Source organism: Bombus pyrosoma, linkage group LG12, assembly GCF_014825855.1.
Source record: "Bombus pyrosoma isolate SC7728 linkage group LG12, ASM1482585v1, whole genome shotgun sequence".
Classification (NCBI taxonomy): Eukaryota; Metazoa; Arthropoda; class Insecta; order Hymenoptera; family Apidae; genus Bombus; species Bombus pyrosoma.
Window position 1 is genome coordinate 4,065,188 of NC_057781.1, and position 15,259 is coordinate 4,080,446.

At 37.0% G+C, this 15,259-nt stretch overlaps 1 protein-coding gene and 2 long non-coding RNA genes across 7 annotated transcripts; 2 read left to right on the forward strand and 1 right to left on the reverse strand.

Moving 5' to 3' along the window:
• The first annotated feature begins 458 nt into the window (after positions 1-458).
• LOC122573586 lies at positions 459-5,824 on the forward strand. Of its 2 annotated transcripts, none has more exons than XR_006318782.1 (4): positions 459-906; positions 2,334-2,527; positions 2,690-3,214; positions 3,332-5,824. It is a non-coding gene; the product is annotated as an uncharacterized LOC122573586 (long non-coding RNA). The 2 variants fall into 2 exon arrangements; XR_006318783.1 differs by having other exon boundaries at positions 2,690-3,043.
• A 191-nt stretch (positions 5,825-6,015) lies between these two features.
• On the reverse strand, positions 6,016-13,584 carry LOC122573578 (sodium-coupled monocarboxylate transporter 1-like). 4 transcript variants are annotated; one of them, XM_043740136.1, is made up of 15 exons: positions 13,420-13,584; positions 11,082-11,284; positions 10,809-10,968; positions 10,670-10,735; positions 10,341-10,392; positions 10,201-10,268; positions 8,391-8,542; positions 8,168-8,308; positions 7,856-8,080; positions 7,600-7,783; positions 7,434-7,520; positions 6,968-7,137; positions 6,628-6,786; positions 6,452-6,563; positions 6,016-6,386 (listed from the first exon to the last, which is right to left on the reverse strand). In XM_043740136.1, the coding sequence occupies exons 2-15, from the start codon at positions 11,267-11,269 to the stop codon at positions 6,351-6,353; spliced, it is 1,800 nt and encodes a 599-aa protein (XP_043596071.1). In that variant the 5' UTR covers positions 11,270-11,284; positions 13,420-13,584; the 3' UTR covers positions 6,016-6,350. The 4 variants fall into 4 exon arrangements, with proteins under 4 accessions (XP_043596071.1, XP_043596070.1, XP_043596072.1 ...); XM_043740135.1 differs by lacking the exon at positions 13,420-13,584 and adding an exon at positions 12,544-12,804; XM_043740137.1 differs by lacking the exon at positions 13,420-13,584 and adding an exon at positions 12,519-12,804.
• Positions 11,598-13,612, forward strand: LOC122573585. The gene is made up of 2 exons (XR_006318781.1): positions 11,598-12,219; positions 13,578-13,612. It is a non-coding gene; the product is annotated as an uncharacterized LOC122573585 (long non-coding RNA).
• Positions 13,613-15,259: the final 1,647 nt, after the last annotated feature.

The window sequence follows — 15,259 nt, forward strand, 5'->3', positions numbered from 1 at the left end:
AGAAGCGATGATTTAAAAGATTGCATAAGACGATGGTTATGTGAATTGGCGGCGGAAGCGTATGACGATATACAAAAACTCGTATAACATTACGATAAGTGTTCAAATAGAGCTGGCGGTTATATTGAAAAATAACTTAGTATATATACTAAAGTTATAAATATCGATCGAGAAATCTTTTTAAAATTTATTTGTGTTGCTGTTATTTCAAAACGAGTGCTCGTGTGCTCATTGTAATCATAGCCTAACCTTTCTACAATATATCGAATAGACAATTACATAACAAAATTAATTATATTTACTTAATAGACATTCAGGGTATCTATTGAGTGTCATGATATTATAATATCGATCCTTATTGAATTGATACTTATTAATTTCATAATTAGCATGTATTTAGATACCAATATGCATAGTGTCATTTCGTATGAAATTCTAAGGTTAGTATCGTACTTACCTAACTGCAATTCATCTTTCATTATTGAATATATCATCCATCCACATTTCTGCTTCATTTACACGTCTCACACTTTAAGGAACACACATTTATCCAGTTTGAAAGAATTGTAACAAAACGGAACAAATAGCAACAGAATGATCCAAACATCGCGGTACGAAAAAAATGTACATGCCGAACGCCTGATTCCACGGTTACCGCCTTTTTGCATCGTGACGTCACGCAACTAACGAATAGAAGCGTAGATGCGAGATATCGTTAGCTCGATTCCACGCTCGATTCCCATGGTTGGTAGATAAATTCGCGTCATTAGAGGTTAATGGATAAATTCACGTGTCTTATTGGAAACTTTTTTTTATCATCGGATTATTGTGTGCTAATAAACGAGCAGCATCAATCATCGTTAGTGAAATGAAACGGACGAATGCACACACGGAAACATATAAACGGTAAGTAAATATATACGATTGTGGAAAAATTTACTAAACGGTCACGCCAAAAATAGAACAATTGCACGTAGGAAAAAAAATTCGAACGCCATTCGATCACTCGAAACAAATTAAGCGCAACGGCTGTTATAAATTTCATCTTGACGAACGATAAAATCGCCGCTACAACCGCACTCGATTCGATTGGATTTTTTCCTACCCCTATTAATAATAGTCACGCGCAACACTGTTCGCGTGTTACGTGTTAAAAAATTTTAAATTGAACATCGAAACCTTTTAAAATTCGTACGGGCAACACTGTAAAGTATACGCAGGGGAATTATAATTTTCAACACGTCGCGCACACGTTTGTACTCATTCGACAGCGTAAATGCGAAAACTCCCTTAATAAGTCGTAACCGTTACTACGAGCAACAACTTGAATTTTATACAAAACGTCGAACTGCCAGATAACTGAAAAAAAGATCAATTTTTCATTTAATTTCTTTAAATAAATTACGATATAAAGGAATTTGATCGATTCGTTCGTCATACATATTCGAAAAAAAAAAAAAAGTAACAAGTAGCATTGACAATTGTAAATAGGCTCTCTTGACAATACCAATTCTTTTTAATTTCGATAAAACGGTAGATAAATACAACTCGTTCGCTGAATCGGTCAATTTAATTAAAAGCCTTTTCGTGTGTGCAATTTTCTTCAATTAGCGAAACGGCTCCCTTTAAACACGCTCCTTTCACGAGTGTGTCACTCTATCTTCGTTACAATTTATCGAACGTCCTACTGGTAATTATACGCCTTTATGCCTCGCTCGTCCAGCTAATACGTCACGTTTGCGCGCGAAATTTTTATTCTAACAATCTCGCCGTATCGCGAACAATATTTCGGAACACAAGCCCGCCACAATCCATGACGGCGCTACTCGATCTGCATTAATTGGCATCATTACTGCGCTGCCCATTTTTTGGGATAAACCGATTTCCCGTCCCTTGTTCCGCATTACACGGTGCACGCTTGTTTTACGCTTTTTGCCTCGAGTGGTGTTTCTTAAAACCCTGTTTTTTCAAGCATTAAAAATATTTTTCATCGAAAACGTGGAAATTTAAATCCATGAGCACAATAGTAATAACAATAATCCGAACTTGTAATTAGCCGCCTTTTTCTTTCTTGTTTTTTTTTTTTTTTTTTTTTTTTTTTTTTTTTTTTTTTTTTTTTTTTTTTTTTTTTTTTTTTTTTTTTTTTTTTTTTTTTTTTTTTTTTGTTAATGATCCTACTTTGGCGCTATTCTCTTTTAAATATTGTAACGATTTTAGCTCTCGTTTAAAAATATAATATCATACCTTTTTTTTAGTACGATACAATATGATTTATAAAATAACGCGTTGTAAAAAATTTTATCGAATAAATACAAATATACGTAATTCAGCAGGATAACATCGGAATCCTAAGCTTTCTGGAGATCTTCCGTAGCCAAATACAACGACGACGACGCGACAACATGCTCTGGGAGTTCGGAGGTCTGTTTACACGAGTTCGCAAATATAGCCATAGGTATCGGAGCCAACCGAAGCGAAGAATTGATAAATTAGTTATTCCGTCAGTCGTCTGCTGCTGTTCCTCCAGGTACGTTTGATTTGAGGTTTCGAATAGTCATGCCTATTTATATTGAAGACCTTTGGAGCTTTCCCAACGTTCGACTATCTAAGTACATATACGCGATGTCTGGGATAGAATTCGATGGAAATATTCTCTGATCATATTCTTTTTGTTCTTTTTTGATTTCAGGAACGAAGAACTACAGGTCTTGTGACGATCTAATGTTGCAGAATCAAAAAGTATATTTTGAAATGATAATAAACTGACATAATTTGATGTAATACATGTAATCTGATACATGTCAGATGTTAGAGATTATACAAGGTTATAAATTATTCGGAAAAGCTTTAATAGTGGGCGTAGCTGGCGCGTTTATCATCGGATAACAGTTCCGGAGTATATCCTTTGAATGTAACTCTACTCTTGGGCAAACAAGACTAAGGGTTATGACCATTCTCGTTTGTCTTTGCATCCAGAGAATCTTCGCGCGAAATCCCTAGCCAGGACCCAATTAACTCTCTAAGAATTCGATCGTATCCCATGGTAATTCTAAGATAGTACGACTCTAACAGCAGATTAGAAAAGACAATATTTGCTTCGGTGCTTCTGCGTCTAATCGCAGATGCGCCTTCACTTAATATCGCTTACTATTTGTCTTCCTTTACAATGGAAATTTGCGACGTGGGTATTACACAGATAGAACAAAAATCGAGGGTAGGATAATCCATAAAATCGTTCCATTCAATTCTTTATCATATTTAAATTAGTATCGAATTTATTTTTTTTTTTTCACAATTCCAACGTTCACGAGTTCCATATTTTTTCTAACAGGTCACGTCCAAAATGGCCGACATCTCATGCGAACTGCAACGCTTCTAAGAATCCTTCGTCTCTGACCACAGAAACCCGTATCCGCATCGACGACGGTTTGAATTGAAGATTTTTGCGGACGGTAACTCGTTGGCTCACGCGCTAACGTATTTGCAAGATCCGCTGCGCTGATGGACATATAATGCGACGTGTGATTGTAGGCCCGCCAATCGCGGCCGATTGTGCCTCTGAAGGCCCGCTAACTATCTCAAACTAGCCCCATTCAAACCGCCACGACCTCTCTCTAGCCGTCTCTATCTACCAACCCAGCCTCTGTGTCTCGCTCGTTCCAACCCTCATTCACCGCCACCCTCCCCCTGGTACCCGTGTGTCTCGTTCATCACCAAACTTCGCCTCTCTGTTGCTCTCAACTCGCGTCTCGTTTGCACCGATTTCACAGGACGATTTTCCCTCCTACTCGGTGAAAACTCGGTCCTCATTCGCCGTTCGAATTCGACGTACGTTTCTTGCCGCACGTTTCTTCTGCACGCCCTGTATCCTTCTCTAATTTTCGACCGGCTCTCTCGCCACACACGTAATCTTCTATTTCATTCGCTTTACCTTTCCTAATGTGATAGCTCGCTCCATACACATACAGTCGTAGCCTCATCTCTTTTCAATCTCACCTCGCGGATCGAATGTTTTGCCTTCCATTTAACATCCTTTATCTCGCTCCCTCTATTCAACTCTCTCAAAAAAAGTTTTTCTCTTCGAGGTTCTGGCGATTCCATTCGCCCCGTTATCTGGCCCTCCGTCCATCTAATGTTTCCACTTTCTTTTCATCCGTTAAATCGTGCATCTCGTTTAACTCGACTTCCGTCGTTTTCTATTTCGCAAATTCATACATTCTCGTCTCTAGCCATTCCTTTTAAGAATGTAAGCCCTACATGCACTTTCTTCCCTGCTCCACCGTCACCGCTTCTCACTCGTTTGATTTTCGCGTTCTTTTTCTCGACTATGCAGCACTGCTTCATTTTCCCCCCTTCTTAAATCTATGTTCTCTCTCACTTTCGTCCGTCTTTTTCTCCCTCCCTCTCTCTCTCTCTCTCTCTCTCTACCCTTTCGAACCGCAACCAACTACCTCTCCTCTTTCAACCTATTCCCTCGACGTACCTTATCTCTATTCTCGGTCTCTGTTCGACCTGCTTCATTCATCGACACAATCACGCATGGTTACGTAGGTACATTCCGCTAGGCGTCACCGAGTATTCGTCCCGATTCGAATTCTCGACCCTATATAACCGTGGCACGTTCTACGTGGGAATTTCAAATCTATCAGCGACCCAGACGAATGCAAATCGCGCATGAAGCGCGCTTAATAAAGCCTCGCACGCGGCCCGCAACTCGCAATTTTCTTTTCGACGCTACGTGTCGCACGCTTCTCTTAATGAAACCTTCGCATGCACCGTGCGCAATTCGCGGCTACGCTCCCATTCAACACGCATCTCCGTCCCGCGATACCGTTAGAAAAAGAACGCACTCGGGATCGTTAAGCTTCGGCCCAGGGGAGAGAACGAGGGCCATTTCAACTCCCTTGTAGAAAGAGATCCGTTCATAAGAATACAAGTTCCATAGAATAAAAGTTTTCTAGTAAATCACGGAAATTCTATTGTCTAATAAACTTTATGGATGTCGCATAAATAAAATGAAATACTTAAGAACTATTTCCTTTTATTCCCATTATAAATAGAAGACTTTATATTACGAAACTTCTATTTTGCTTCTATCTTTAATGGTCAAGTTCAAAGCGATAACATTTATAGGAGCTTCCCACAAAATGGTCTCTATCAAGCTTAAACTTTTGACTTACTTTCGTCAAGAAATCGCTTCTCGTACCATTGCGTCATAAATTTATCCCCACCACCCTGAGAACGTACACCGATGAACCGTTCCTCTTTCCAATAAATTCTTCTCGAATCACCTGTCGTCATTTCGTCCAGCTTTCAAGCGATTCCGACCAATCGTGAGACACGCCTCAAAGCGTCAGTGCAAAAATTGTGACGATATCGTCACAGCGGATATCGATCTTGACGATCAGCGTCAGGAACAATATCGAGCTGGAGGAGGATGTCGCTTTTGACCGGGCGTATTTCGACCAGGCGAAAATTGAATTTCGAGGAAGCCGAGTCAAGAGATAAGCATGGAGAAGCGTACCAGCTATTTGCGTGGCCTTAATAAGGACGTTTGACGGCGTTAGCTTTCCCTTAACAAGACGGCTAATATCCCGGGGCCTTGGCTCCCCTTGGTCTACCTTCTCTGTCCTTCCCTCTGTTCCTTCGTCTCCCTTTCTCCATCGACTCGCTCGCCTTCCGCACAGCGGACACCGTCGGGAATCACCAAAGCTTGAAAACCGAACAAACTCAGTTAGAGAACTCGGTGTGAGGAGCAACCGGACCTGCCGGCAAAACTCATCCTTCTCCGCATCCACGATTCTCTTACGCAGCTTGCCACGTTTATGGACTGACTTTGTTTCGTCCTGGGCGATCATTAATTTAATAACGGTGATTGTACTGAAAGGTTGTACATTTTTACTGACAATCACAGTGTGATTTTCTGTAAAATAATTTTCTATAAAATTGAAGTAAATAAGATTGCAAAAATTAAGGTAGGATCGTATATAGCGAAAAGTAGTACATGACATGAAGTATGTGGTTCATAAAATATAATATAAAAATTTATTCTGTATATACTCTAAAAGTTATATAAAACAATTCGTAAACGTTTCTAGTAAAAGCATCTTAATATAACCTTACTAACAAAACCTTGCTTTATATGAGTGAGTCGATCTACGACTTATAACGATGTGAACACTATTGTCTACAATGGTGTTTAAACCTAAATAAGTACCGAAAGAGGGACAAACAAGAGAAGTAAAATTTCACGTGCGTCCGACCCGAAAATTTTACTTTCAGTATTGCATTATTTGTGTATCTAACGTATTTATAAATGTTCAGCAAGCTATTCAATCCTGATACATGGATTATCTTGTGGCCCCGTTAGGAAAATTTTGACTTCTCTGTAACAAAACCGAGGAAATTTTTAACTAGAAAGTATTTTTAATATTTATTCTTTGATATTTACCCTTTTCTTCTTTAAATCATATAATAAGAGACTTGCTGTTGTTGCTAATTCGCTATTCCCAGCGTTATTTCCAGTAGGAACAATATTTTCGTCCTTTGGTACTGGTAACAATCTAAAAAATACAAAATTTTGTAAGAGTTCCATGAGTAGTTAAACACTTATTATTTTTAACTCACGAATGAATTAACGGCGAAAGCAGTCTTTTATCAACAGAAGAAGGATCCGTAGGACCAGTCCACCAGCTAATGAAATTGCCTACGACGATAACGATTAACGTGCCTAAACCAGTAAACCAATGGTACGATAATCGATACAGAGGAAACACATCGTCTTCGCTAAAACAAAGGAGAATTCTGTTCAATACGAGGATAAACCCGTATCGTTACAGTTTCAAATAAGATAATAGAACAATTTATAACTCTGATCATCCGTTTCAACGATGACGCTGGTGGCCACTTAGGATTTAATTGATTATGAAAGACTTAATAATTATAGCCAAGGCTAAGGTTAACTTACTTCGGACGATCAAACTGTTTCAGGAAACTTTCGGAGATATTGCCTGGGCAATGAGAAAGGGGGACTGGAAGTTTCTTAGGAACCAGCAACCCAGCACCGATAGACCAATTTGCACCTAAGCTCGCCCAGCCAGCGATCACGAATCCTACGATAGCACCCATAAACGCACCCTATTCGACGGAACAGAAGTATTGAAATTTTTATATCTGTCTATTGTGATGTTGATGAAAGATATCAATAGACCGCATTTATGCATTTATAGGAAATTTAATGGCGCAAAAATGCATAAAATGCATATGATGTGAAAAAATACAGTACTTGCTACAATATTTAATAGGTGGCACGAGTCTCTGCTTAGATCTCATTTTTAAACATCCCATAAATATCCACAGTCGAGGTATCAGATTAAGAAGGCATGTAGGAAAGAAATATAAAAAAAGCAAGTTCAAGCCTTTCAATAATTCACCTTAGCATTTGTCCATGGAAAGAGTATACCTAGCGTGAATACTCCGAAAGAAGTGCCTGCAGCTATTGCTGCTAGACTTCCAGTTATCTATAACAAAATAAGAGAATCATGCAATCTTATCAAAAAATACTTAATTTGTAAGTAGAATAAATGAAAAAATATTCACAGCTAAAACTCCTCCTAGTTTCTCGACCAGAAATAGCAAACCCAGAGCTATGCAACCAAGCAAGACAACCAGACATTTTACAAAAATGTGGGAGCATCGGTCGGTCAATTTCAAGCCGAAGCAACCCTTCACGAAATCTTCCAGGACCACTACGGCCGTTGAATTAAGGCCTACAGACAGGGTACTGAAACAGGATAAAACGTATTTTAACAAAAAATTATTTACAAATAAAAATAAATTCATGACAAATACTTACCTAAGAGCTGCTCCAAAAATTCCAGAAATAAAGAGGCCAGGTACTCCAGGTAAATTTCTCGCAATTTCCATTACATAAGCGGGCAATAACTGATCGTCAGCAGTTATCAACCCGGTAGCTCTAGGATCGCACTTAGGTGGAGACCACCAGGCTATAAGGACGAGGCCGCACCAGCAGCATAATGAAATGAATAACATAATACTGATAGTAAATATCGCTAATGATCTGAAATCACACATTTATATACAATAACATACAAATAATATATTAAATAATTTTACATATACCGAAATGAATAGTGTACTCACTTACAGTTTGGACGTTTTCAAATCTTTCAACGACCTATACCGTTGTACCATAGTTTGATTGACAGCAATGTAAGCGGTGCTATAGAGCCACGAACCAATTAACACGGTCCATACTGTATGTCTCATATAAGGAGACGTATCGAAGCTACAAAAAGGAAAGAATAACATAAAACGATGGAGTTGCAAACTTATTTTGTCTTCTTAACGTAATGTTAAATACTCCTTACTTTAAAAATTCAATTCTATTGGCTTCCAATGACATCTTCCATATTTCAGCGGCGCCCATTTGATAAGTACCCAATATACTAACAGTCAGTACAGCGGCAATCATGACCCCGACCTGAAGCGCATCCGTCCAAACTACTGCCCTGATACCACCCTAGTAATCACATTCTCCAATTAACCCACCTTTCATCTATGTATCCATCGATAGCCATGAACAATCGTGACTAACTACCCTTTCATTGAATTCCGTCTCATCCATCGTTACACTTAAATCTACAAGAAATAGTATATGCCACCTGCAACCTGCAAAGCGTCATTACGCGAAGCTCCTTTATCATAACAACAAGAACCATCAAACTTCATGAAAGAATGTCCTCAAAAGCTCCACGAAAAAGCGGACTACAGTCTTGGTAGACGCGATCGTTAAGCGAAAGACAAGCTTACAGACACGCGAAAGCCACCATGGCGGTAATAAACAAATTTCCAAGGAGTCACTGGGCCGCGATAAATTTTCATTAATTCGCGGGCTACAACAAATTGCTTGAATAATTACAAGCGCGCGCGAGCATGCGATTAATCACTTCGGCGCTGGCTTTGTGATCTGCTACCACGGGGAACGAGCACTCGACGTGCTCCGCGCCATTGTTTCCGCTGGGCCATTGTCGAGCTTTCAGTTTCCGTCCATAAACATTTCCAGTAGCCGGGTCCGCGTGAGAGATTCTTCGCGGCATTGTCCACCGAAAATTGTTTCCTACCAGCTACCGGCATCCTCCCGTCCGAGGAACTCCAGCTATCCCCGGGAGAATTCGCTGAACCGGCGTCCTTGGAAAATTAGCTGCCATATACCTAGACACCGAGTCACCCGGTCGGGGCTGGACTTCTAGTCTGCCCTACGCTCGTTTTACATGTGTTCCGTCACCGCGATACGTCTTGTTAAGTCCTCGAGGGTTCACGATGAATCAGCTTCGTCACGATAATTCAACGCGATCACATCCTCCTAATTAAATCGATTTTAGATCTCGATGCGTAATCGCTGGATCATTATTACCGTCATGGTTTCTACGAAGGTATTTCTATTTATTTTATTTATTATTATATCTAGTTTATTATTATTTATATTTAACAAGATTGCGAAGACATAGAAAAATATATCATTACCACTTGGATCAGTGCCTTTCAAAGTTATATCAAGTTTGCTGGAAACTTGTTCAAAGCCGTTTCAATTCATTTCAATTTTTAGAAACCTTCAACATAATTTTCAATATATTAAATGTCACTATGTATAAATATATCGTTATTAACTACCTATAGAGTTTAATTTCGTTTCTTCGGATATTTATAAGCAAAGCTGGCGAGGATCAAAGGGAAAGCTTCATGAAACTATTATTAAGAGGAAAGAAGGCTGGTAAAAAAAATTCACACGAAATACTGTGGAGGCATGCAAGTTTTACAGCTCGTAGAAGCTACGTGTCCTTGCCTCGCACTGCCCGAGTATTTTTAACTTCAAATACGTGACCCCAGAATTTTTTGTGTACGACAGCGCACACAGTTTTCTACGTGTTCAATATTTATACGAATTCACGGGATCGAGACGTTCACGAAGCAAAATCGAATTTATTGATATAGAGGTAGCGCGAGTTATTGAGTTTCGAAAAAGTCAAAGTAAGCGAAAATCACTAGTGATATAGCTCTAGTCTGACACAAAGATCATTTGATCAACAAAGGAACAGTTTTTGTAGAGTATTATTTTGTTTTATTAACAACAAATCGGCTAAACATATATCGTGATGAATTTTCAAAACGTGAACTTACCAGAACAGTGTAGAACACGCATATGAGGCATACAATGATCCCGATCAAATGTACATCAATGCCGCTGACTGTAATTAATCAGAAAGATTTTAGTAATATTCGGTTAATATTCTATTATGGATAATATGGGCACGTAATACCTTGATTTAGCGCCAACGCTGGAACGTAGACCACGATCGATTGGTAAAGTACCTAAAATTGGTTTATTACGATATTATTAATGCAACATGGTATCAGTCGGTACCATTGGTCATTCTCAAAGAGAAGCAAATTAAAGTTTCGTGTTTTCGTAACGTAACGTGATGTAACTTTGTTATTAATAATTTTTCGTCGAATTAAAATCATTAATAAATAATATTCTTCAAAGTTTCGAATTTCTTAATTATGCCTATCGAATTTTATACCCAAGCTCATAGGATAAATAGGTGCTACATAGCAATGTGAACTTCATCGATACTGTCGCACTTACCACATCAACAATGAAAATCGCCGATATGAGAATCCTTACACCACGATTGAATCTCATTTCCAAATACTACAAAAAAATCATAAATAAATTATGCGTACATGCTATTAACATGTTCATTAGATATTCCCGGTAGATATACCTCGTAAACAGAATTCAATCCTAGCGAAACGAAGACTGGAGCGTAAATAAAAGCTACGACGACGCCCGAGAAGAATATTGAGATAATAGTAATCCAATATTGTGTTCCAAAATTGTATATCTCCGCGGGTGTTCCAAGAATCGTCACGCCAGATATGAAGCTGGAAAGAATAAGAATTCCTTTTCCTATACTTATATTTTCATGGATCAATCACGATGAAATTTCTGACGATTTAATTCAGTGGCAATTAGAAAGATTCAAGGGAGAAACTACCTGGCAACGAGGGAAGCGGACACGGGAAAGAGACCCATACTCTTTCCTCCTAAGAGATAATCTTCCGTGCTCGACTTCTGCGCTCGCCTGTAATGCCATAATCCTGCGGCGGCAGATACGGCTAGCATCAGCGCGAACACCAGCCAATCTGCCCAATGAAAGTATCCCCTCTCCTGTGTTTCCAGCATTCTGGCTCCGGGAAGCTGGAAACGAGCGAAAACCTGATTTATGAAGCCAGATTTGCTTGATAACACCGATAATAGACGTAATGGAAGTCAAGTAACACATATGAAAGCTTAATAGCTCTTGCGATGATACGCATAATGGATCTTTGACGGCCATTTACTTGCCGCCACTACTATGCAATACGTAGTAATAGGCAAGAATTCGTTTTTACTAATAAATAAGCTTAAATAAATTATAGCTTTTATTGAAATTTTGAAGAAATACGAAATAAACATTGTTGTTATTAGAATGGAGCTGAATATAATATAATCTTGAAGAACGAAAATATACCGATGCGCATAGTGTTAATGGAACGTAGCAGACGTACAGAGGTCCATTAGTTCACAATGAGTTTGTGGAATTTTTATACTAATGCATGTATCTATTGCGTGTATATTCCTAATTGGTAATTGACACATGCGACCTTAATGCGACTCGCAGCTGTTAGTGTTTCAATAAAGCTTGTTAACTTCCTAAACGTTGCACTTTCTGAACACAGCATCGGCGCAAACTGCTCGTTTCTCTATGTTTTCCTTCGATAAATAAGCGAATTAATTTTGCTACACTATTCACATTTTTTCGATAGAAACATTTGTGAGACATTTATTTATCATAATTACATGTTTACTAATGTATTTAGCAGCAATTATGGAATATCAAATGTTCGAATTTGGCGCCGTTTGCATTAGTATCACCTGATGAGTCACAGATGTCAGAGTCATACGGAAATCAATTTCAATTCGAGAAAGTGAACTGTGTACCATGTTACCGGGTAATATAAATAGTCAGGGATCAGTAAATCATGGGAGAACAAAGCGAAAGGCACTAAAGGATTTAATGAAACACCATTCCAGGAATACGAACAATAATTACGTATCACGGATATAGGCTTGCGTAAACACTACACCTTATTGTAAGTTTTTACGTCTTTCTTCACAAAACAAAAGCCTAATTGCTTCTTGAGATTTTTTTATCCTATGGCGATGACATAATTCTTGATCATATTAACCATTACATTGAAGAGAATTCTAATATATAATATATTTCACGATCCACATCTTTCTTAATTACATCGGTTCGTTGTGAATCGTGCTAATGGAAAAAATATTCGGTTTCATATGCTTTCTTGATACATAACTGTTTTTTCTCGTTACTACTTACATGCAATTATACGCATGCAACTTAATACAAAAATAATATGCACATACATACGTGAAGGTTGACTAAGTGATATTACCGACTGAACTGGACAATTCGTAAACGATGAAGTAGAGACCGATCGTTGATAAACGTTTGCTATTCAACTTTATAAATAGTTTTCTGTATATTTAGTAACAATTTGTGGTGCACTAGTATCCGTTTTACACGACTAAATTTTTGTCCTCTACACGTTCACAACATGAGAATATTACGGAACACAACTAGTTCGCGTTCACAAAAGAAGGTTAATTATATTTCTGACAGGGACACTTTGATGTTGATCGATAATCGGTAAAAGGTGTGCAAACAAATAACTTGAATTCTTCAGTTTTGACGTAAATTGCTTCTTTTACTTCAGTTGATCCCCATCTTCTCTGTCTCTCTCTTGCCTCGTTATTCAAGAGATACTTTCCACGAAACAATTTACTTCTAGAGAGTAATATTAGAAAGCAATTGATCTTTTTCTTATTTGTTTTCTTTTTTAGTAAAGTATGCCTGGAGTGGCATAGTTAACTTGAAATTCAACAAAAAAGTGGAAAAATTAAATTTGAAATATAAGGGAATTATAGAAACTGATTATATCGTTACGAAAATTCCATATGACAACAAATAAAATTATCATAAGCTTCGAAAAAACATTTTCAAATATTGAGAATATACATATATCAACCACTAATTTAAATACCAATACAATAGGATGTGAATAAATCGCTACACAAAAAGCAACTTAATATTCGTAGGACAGAAACGATATCCATAGGGAAATGATATGACATAATATCGTTTATTTCTGTCGCAAATATTTTAAATTGATATCTATTTTGTCACGTCACGATCTATCGAAAAAAATTAGAGAAAATAAGGTGCCGCTGGTCATTTCACTTGTATATTTTATTTGTCTTGACTTACATACCGTAACAATATTTCAGAGCTACCGATCAGGAAATTAAGCGCGTTCCTTTCACACAAGTAATGACATAGAACGTCAAACAAGACCGCGAAAATTACAATGAGAATGTACGATTACGCGACCCGTGATGTTAATATTGATATACATATTTCTATCAATAGGTTCATACGATCGAAATATTAAAAAAAAAGCTAGACAAAATAACACAGCGAATAAGTATAGTCGAACGAGGAGAATAACGTAACGAACGACCACGTACCGTGATCAACAACCAACTGTCGTGAAGTCAGACTCAACACAGAGCAACCGGTTTCCTCGATAGACTTAAGTCATTCAACTTTCTCCAAGCATTAAACATGCAGTAACGAAGTTTGAACACATAATTCATTCGATCGATCCTTACATCGATCTTCAAGCGAGGACGAAATCCAGGAAAGACTGTAATTATTATTGAGATTATTATAAAATTTAAGTGGCAATTGAATCAGAATAATCATGAGAATATTCTTATGTTGCTTCAAATTTTAACAAAGGAATATTAGTTAAGAATATAAACTTCCACAATTTGAAATTAAAATAATAATCTCACAAATATACTAATCATGGATGTAAATAAATATTCTCCTTCTTAATAAATATGATTTAACCTACTCACGTATCCTGTTGCTTTTTTACTTTCCTCAATTGACACGTGGTAGATCTATGTGTATGTTCCTGCACATCATTGGTTAATGATGTAAGGTAGATAAGTATATAGTATGTAGAATAAAACAGAAATAAGTGTTTACAGCAAATTACAGTCAGTGTACAAAATATTCGTACAGTAACTAATTTCAACAAATAAAAAGAATATTGTAGAATATCGTTTATTAACAAAATTTTAACAAATAAAGGATATGTCCATATTCTTACAAGTCTGCAGAATAATTTTCATAAAAAAAGATAGGATATCTATATCCTTTGTGAAAATATTAACAAATATCTAAAAACTGGCAAAAATATATGCATAATAAGTACGCATTCGTAGTTACAATTTAATAGAAAAAACTAATAAGACTTACCTAATATCCAGAAGATGAAATTACTAGGTTTAATTATTTTAATATTTAGTTAGGTCTTTTTTGTTTTTATTATAACTTGAAGTCGTCGTGGCATTAAATTTATCAAATTGATGAGTATTCTACTTGAAATATTTATAAAAAAAAAGAACTCTCTTTAAATCATTTCAGTTTCAGGTATTCCATAATTTTCAATAATATTTATATTGGGATTGTGGAGATGTTTCTACGTGTTTCCGAACATCATACAAGATCCACTCTCGCGTATTAGTCACATTGTGTTTGTAACGTTATGATCGTTATCTTGCATCAGAATAAAATTGTCTTTTAAACCCACTTTTTCTGCAGTTTGATGCAGATTATTTTTTTAAATATCCATGTACATTTTATCCTGTGAAACGGTAACTGTACGAATACTTATTACGCATATATTTTCACCATTCGCAAGATGTTTATTAATATTTTCACAAAAGAAATAGGTATCGCATTCCTTTTTCTTTTAAAATTATTCTGGAGACTTGGAAGAATATGCATAAATTTTTATTTGTTAAAATTTTGTTACTAAACGATGTTCTGCAACAATTTTGTTAAAGTACTTTACAAATAATTTTTACACTGGCTGTATTTTACCATTCTCATGATAGATAATTACAAGGCAACAATATACAATCAACTTGCAGGATTTTTGGTATAAAAATATGATGCTTTAAAAATTCGCATACCGTTTTTTCGCAAAAAAACACGTGCCGTTGAATTTTGAGTATTTTCTATAAGGTAAAGTTTAT

Excerpts from the sequence above, each read along its gene's own strand:
- LOC122573578 (XM_043740136.1), bottom strand. The coding sequence starts at position 11,269 with ATGCTGGAAACACAGGAGAGGGGATACTTTCATTGGGCAGATTGGCTG. Across the intron at positions 7,521-7,599 it reads AACTAGGAGGAGTTTTAGCT|ATAACTGGAAGTCTAGCAGC; the intron begins GTGAATATTTTT and ends ATTTTGTTATAG. Across the intron at positions 7,138-7,433 it reads TTCCATGGACAAATGCTAAG|GGTGCGTTTATGGGTGCTAT; the intron begins GTGAATTATTGA and ends TCCGTCGAATAG.